Genomic DNA, 6,000 nt, shown 5'->3' with positions numbered 1-6,000 from the left:
GCCTCATCTTCTTCTTTTTCGATAAATGTTGATACCTTAAAATAAATAAACTACTGGAGGTAGTCGCTGGGAAGCCTGTATTTATTCCATACTATTCCATCAACCTACCGCGCGGCCGCAAGAGGTAGAGGGGTAAAGGATAGAGAAGTTTCAACTGTCCTCTTCCCCAGTTTATGCAATCTCTATGGTCCATAGCTTTCACTGTTACAAAAACACAACCTCTCCTTTTACTAAAGCACAAATAGGATGACCCAAACTGGAAACATAAACAGTGACTTCTGTCGTGACCCGAAAGTACAATGACCTGTTTTCCTGACCGAAATTTGAAAGATACGTGTGGTGGCATTTTCCCAGGACCATTTACTCTAGGCTCTGATGAAACAATTCATTGTAAAAACACATTTGTGTGTGTGTGTGGGGGGGGGGGGGGGGGAGGAGGAGGAGGAGGAGGTGATTGGCGCATCTAAATTTGGAGTTTATCGAATAAATCCCGAATTGGCCAAAAGTCTACCGGCGGGTGTTTCTCGGAGTTTGTCGGATTTATCCGAAAACACGGATCCCTAGTTATGAATCACATGCCCCCTCCCCTTCATCCCCCCCCCCCCCCACACACACACACACCCGCCACTCCAAACTCCCTCAAAAATACTGACCTTTTTCAGTTCAAACCGGATTTGGAAAAATTATTTTGGCGTGCTTTTACCGGTTTTATGCAGTTTAAGCCGAAAACGCTGAACCTATAAATATAGCGAATGGAGTTAAAAAAATGCATGTCTCAAAGTAGGCACTGCAAAGGAATTGAGGTTCTTGGGCCAATTTGTCGAAAGCCAAATCGTCGACGGCCAATTGGTCGAATCCGTTCTGTTGGAAGCAAGTTGGGGAGTGGGGGAGTAGACTCGATGCGCACATGAAGGCTCCTCGGGGCAGTACCGAAGCCCCCGCTGGTGCGTATTCTGGCTATTTCTTGAGCAGTTCTGCTAATTTTGACGCGCAAGTTTGCTGGTGATATCGTCTACAATAAATGAATCAATCGCACGGCAATGTGCTGTCGTTAGTTGTTAAAAGAAGAAAAAAAACAGAAAGCGTGTGCGGCAACGGTGTGCTCAGTCCATGCTGTACGGCAACAGCATTGAGACTGTGGCATGTTCCTGCTTCACCGGTTTCCACTCGATCGAGGCCTTCGTCGGCAATAATCTGTGAATTTAACTCAAAACAACTTCTCGCCTGCAAGCTGCAGCCACGTGTTTCCGGCACATTTTATTCACGGCGAATGAACCCCGCAGAATCGGTGCCCATGGTACACCTTGAATACGCTTTACATTAAAGTCCCATTATCTTACCGGTTCTATTAATGCATCTGTAATCGACGCATCTCCTGCTTCTTTTTTTTTTCTTTTTTTCTTGGGGGGGGGGGGGGGGGACGTTTTACGCTTACATGGTAATTACAAAACGACGAGTACTACGGAACCTCACCGGACCGCCGCAAACCAGACGGTTCATAACTTGAACTTATGGATATATTTTTCCGAGTACCTTTTCCTCTTTCCCTGATTCTACAAAAAAGACCAGACAACGCGGCCAACATCGACGCGAAGATATCACCTCTAACCACCCAATCTCTTCAAAGATGAGCGTAACTTAAGTAGTAGTAACTACTGCTAATTTTATTTGTTTTTAGCAATCATACAGCAGCAGCACTCGGGACACTGACTTGAGTGCAATCCCGTCGCCGCCAACGTACATTTCTCCACTAGCTGTTAAATAATGCCATGCAATGTCCAGCCCTTTTTTTTTACGTTCGGTTTTGTTTTCACAAAACGCTATCGATTACAGCCTTTTCACATGCGTGCTGTTTTGTCGCTGTGCTGTTTTGACGCCGTGCTGTTTTGGCGCAAGCTCTTCTGTCGCTGTGCCGTTTTGACGCTGTGCTGTTTTGTCGCGTGCTATTTTGACGCGTGCTGTTTTGTCGCCTGCTGTTTTGTCGTGTGCTGTTCTGTCGCTTTCCCGTCAAATGGGTCCTGCCGACCAGATGGACGATTTATGTGTCAACGTTTCGAGTCGACACTGCGATGAACCGTTCATTCGATTGCATTATGTAATTACCAAGTATCACCAAGTTTGGCCGAGCTGACAAGGGTCACCAGGAAAGTCCTCTAGACGGCAGCCAACGTTTCGCTAAAGGATGATAAAATTCTGAGGAAGCGCCCAGCCGAAATCTTGACGGGGAGCTTACAAAAAGCGCAATTTAACGTACATTTTTGCCAGTTCTGAGATGTTCGGAAAACTTCGGGTACGCATCTCCGCGAGCATGAGCTCGAAACTTAGCGAAACGTCGGGTGGCGCCTTGAGACTTTCCCCGGGAGCCATTTGCGAGTGGCGTCTTTCCGCGTCGCCTTGCTGCTTCGATCGGAAGTTTGACGCCAGGATGAATGAATGGATGGATGGAATTAACTTGGCTATACCCTTTGTAAACGAGTGGTAGCTTGCGTCAACTAGCCGAAAAATATTTATACCCCTCTCCTTTACATGTTGTTTTAAATTCCTTGTCTCGTCAGAGCGTCTCACTCACGAATTTCCCGTAATATCAGGCTTCTCAAGACCCTTGTCAGTCATTTTATAATCTCCTCTTTGTTCCTGTAATGCTTTCTTCCTCCGTTCTTCCATCCTCGCCAGCGAAAGCCAGCGCTCCCTCCAGATCCGTTACGGTCCCTCAGAAAGGGCAGGACGAAGCCCTTGCATGTCAAAACCAGATGTTGTAGCGTCTCACCATATCATACGGCACGCAATGTGTCTATCTCGAGAGATTTACCACTACTCCCGTTCTGTTCTTTAACGGTAAAGAGCTGCCCCGTTAATTACCAAACACGAGGTCGCTGCTTGAAGTGTCGCTTTCTCTGGTGCTTGTTCCAGGCGTGCAGCGGTCTCCAGCCGTCCAGAGGGGCTCGAAACGGAAAAAGGAGGTCGGCGGCAGCGGTGGCGGCGGCGGAGGCGGCGGCGGTGGTGGTGGTGGTGGGACCGCGGGCGGAGGCAACGCCGCGGGCAACGGCGTTGGCACCGGTGGCGGGGTCGTCGTCAAGGAACTCGAGACGTCCGCGACGTCCCCGACGTCCGCGGCGACCGGCACGGCGTCCACGCCGGGCCCCGGGCGTGGCCGTCTCTCGGTGAGCCCCGTGAACGGCGCTTCGGGCGACTGTGCGGACAAGGCTGCCCGCAAGAAGAAGGCGCGCACCACGTTCACAGGGCGACAGATCTTCGAGCTCGAGAAACAGTTCGAGATAAAGAAGTACCTGTCGTCCAGCGAGCGCGCGGAGATGGCCAAGCTTCTCAACGTGACCGAGACGCAGGTGGGTGTCACTCTCGGAGTACTTACCTGCGGGCTGTCGGACAGCGGAAGCTGCAAGGGGAGGCTAACCGAGCATCGACGCCTGTGTGCAGTGGTCGACCACGGCAAGGACAGCCGCATAGCGATTGTTGACGAACAGGGGCTCTAAGTCGGACACTTGGCGAGGAAGTCGGCGAGACCGCCGACCACCGCGATTGGCTAGCGCCGCGCTCCGATGGACCATGTGACAGAGGTTAAACGCGATGCTGACTAATCGCGGCTGTCGGTGACCTGGCCGACTTTCTCGCCAAGTGTCCAACTTAGAGCCCTTGTTCCATGCTTTATATGATTGTGCGAAAGATTTGTTCCCACCATTCTGGCACCGGATAGTTCAAACCAAGTAATGGATAGGATGTATCGGATATATGTTCTATTCAGTCTAAAATCATGTTACGAGGACTTAAATAATGAGAGATAGGATTATTAGGGCTGTTAACCAATTAAGATTTTTTTAACCGATTTATCAGCGACCTTTAGTATATTAATTAATTTGTGCGATGGGGAGGTTGATTCAAATGTTAAAATATCTCGAAGTGTTCCGCAGGATTTTGGGAGCAGAATTGCTGGGATTTCTAAATCCTTAGCGAGGGAGGACCTTTTAAAAGGGCGATGCAACGATTTTTGTTATTTGCGCAAATACCGCTTAGAACGGATCCCTGACGTTAATGACCTGTGAAACACTCGTTCGTTTTTCACCATACGCAATCGGAGTCGCAGAAAAAATAAAGAAAAGCGAGCAGGGTTCTCCCCCTCAACTGGCAGCCAGAACAAGCGGCCATGTGATCTGGAGCCGATTATATGCCGCCTATGTTCATCATAGCCACGCGCTGGGGTTGGCAAGGCACAGGACACGCGTTGAGTTCCAGACATTGTTATGGTTCGGCTATTGTCGCCATTGCAGCAATTGGACACGGGCCACTACCCGAAGGCTTCTCGAGCTATCGATTATCACGAGCCCAAATCGAGTGCCCACGCAATGATCAGGTCCAATCTATGAGCCGCATTCAAATATCGTCACTGGGTCGTACTGCGCCCACCCAGCACGGCATCAAGTTGTGCGAAGGAGAGATGGAATGGGAAAACACTCGCTTTTGTCCTTGAAATTGCACCGCAACAAGGGAGTTACTTGGCCAGTCGCATTGCGTGCGAGTATACTTGGGGTCCCACTAGTGCCAGTAAGTTCGTTAAAGTGAAAAAAATTTCCAATAGAATATCGTTGCACCGCTCCTTTAATTAAGGTCCCATTGAGGGAAAAAGCGGCGATATGGCCATAAAAATACGATTGAGCGACACGCGCCGCTCAATCGCTCAATCAAGGACGACGCTGTCCTCGGCGTCGTCCTTGAAGTCGTCCTAGAAGTCTTCCTAGACCTCTAGGACGACCTTGCTTGTCCCATTACGCGAAAAAGCGTCGTCGTTGTGCCCAAAAGAAGGCCATAAAAATACGTCATTAAGCACGCGCCGCTCACGGTCACGCTAAGTGCGGGAGCGTGATGTCACCGCCGGAGTGCCGTGTGCAAAAGGTGCGCTTCGGACTTAATCTGTGCTCGTTGTGTGCTTCGTGCGATGGACTGCGAGGCGACCGCGTCTACTTCTACGGCCTCTACATCGGCAGCAGCGTCTACATCTACGGCTGCTTCCGCAGGCGAACGTGGCCGCCCATGCCAATACGCCACAGCCTCCTTAAGTGTATTTTACTAGGCGTCGTTCTCGACGTCGTCCTAGATGTCTTCCTCTAGGCGTCGTTCTTAAGGTGGTCCCAGAGGTCGTCCTAGAAGTTGTCCGGGACGTCGTTCTTGTCGTCGTCCTCTAGGACATCATCCTCAACGTCGTCCTGGGCGCCGTTCTTGTCGTCATCCTCGACGTCGTCCTAGACGTCGTCTTTGAGGTCGTCCGAGAGATCGTCCTCGGCGTCGTCCTAGCGGTCGTCCTAGACGCCGTACTTGGCGTTGGTCTCTAGGACCTCGTCCTATACGTCGTCCTAAACTTTAATACGTGTAGAAACATTTCTCGAAAACATTTCTCCCGCGCGACTATATTGCCTTCCTACACGAAAACGGTTTTGAATGTCCTCCTGTAATTTTTTTCACTTATTCGTTCATTTGGCATACATTCAGGTTCCATGGACTGACCGCAGAAGTAAATTAGATAACGTAAAGGAATGTATACAATTTGCTACTGACCTCAGGTTGCCAGTTACTAAGTACTATTCAAGCGACTGAAAAGTTACTTATTCATTTCAGCCGATTTATTCATTTGGTTCAGAAATAAGACAGTGACCTTTCAAAAATGCAGCGCGCTGCTTTACTTATCCTCCTTACCGTGGGCAGTAGCTGCATGGGAAAGGGAGCACAACGAGGAAGGAATATTCTCCAGTTGTAGGCTCGTAAGCAACCGATGGTGGAAAGCTTTAGTCGATTTTATTTGTTTAGTTGGGGCTTTCAGTGGGGCGATCCTTTATTGGCAGAATTCTTGGTGTTGAGTTTGACAACGCCGAAGGTGATGCCGCGACAGCCCTATAGAACGGTGCACTTTTGACCGATGGATCGGTTAAATGTTTAACCTTTGAAGAAGAAGAAGAAAATAGATGGGAGTTATGGAGAATTTGGCTTAACCTT

General features: G+C 49.5%; 1 protein-coding gene across 1 annotated transcript in view; it reads left to right on the top strand.

Moving 5' to 3' along the window:
* Positions 1–6,000, top strand: part of LOC8037678 (homeobox protein Nkx-6.2) — a 95,414-nt gene that overhangs the window by 1,950 nt on the left and 87,464 nt on the right. The window contains exon 2 of the mRNA XM_042287414.1: positions 2,911–3,344. Within this exon, the coding sequence (XP_042143348.1) occupies positions 2,911–3,344 (434 nt within the window). The remainder of the gene's footprint in view (positions 1–2,910; positions 3,345–6,000) is intronic.

This window comes from Ixodes scapularis, unplaced genomic scaffold (genome assembly GCF_016920785.2).
Source record: "Ixodes scapularis isolate PalLabHiFi unplaced genomic scaffold, ASM1692078v2 PGA_scaffold9__187_contigs__length_104089568, whole genome shotgun sequence".
NCBI lineage: Eukaryota > Metazoa > Arthropoda > Arachnida > Ixodida > Ixodidae > Ixodes > Ixodes scapularis.
The sequence above is the reverse complement of the archived record's forward strand: the minus strand, read 5'-3'. Positions and strand labels throughout refer to the sequence as shown.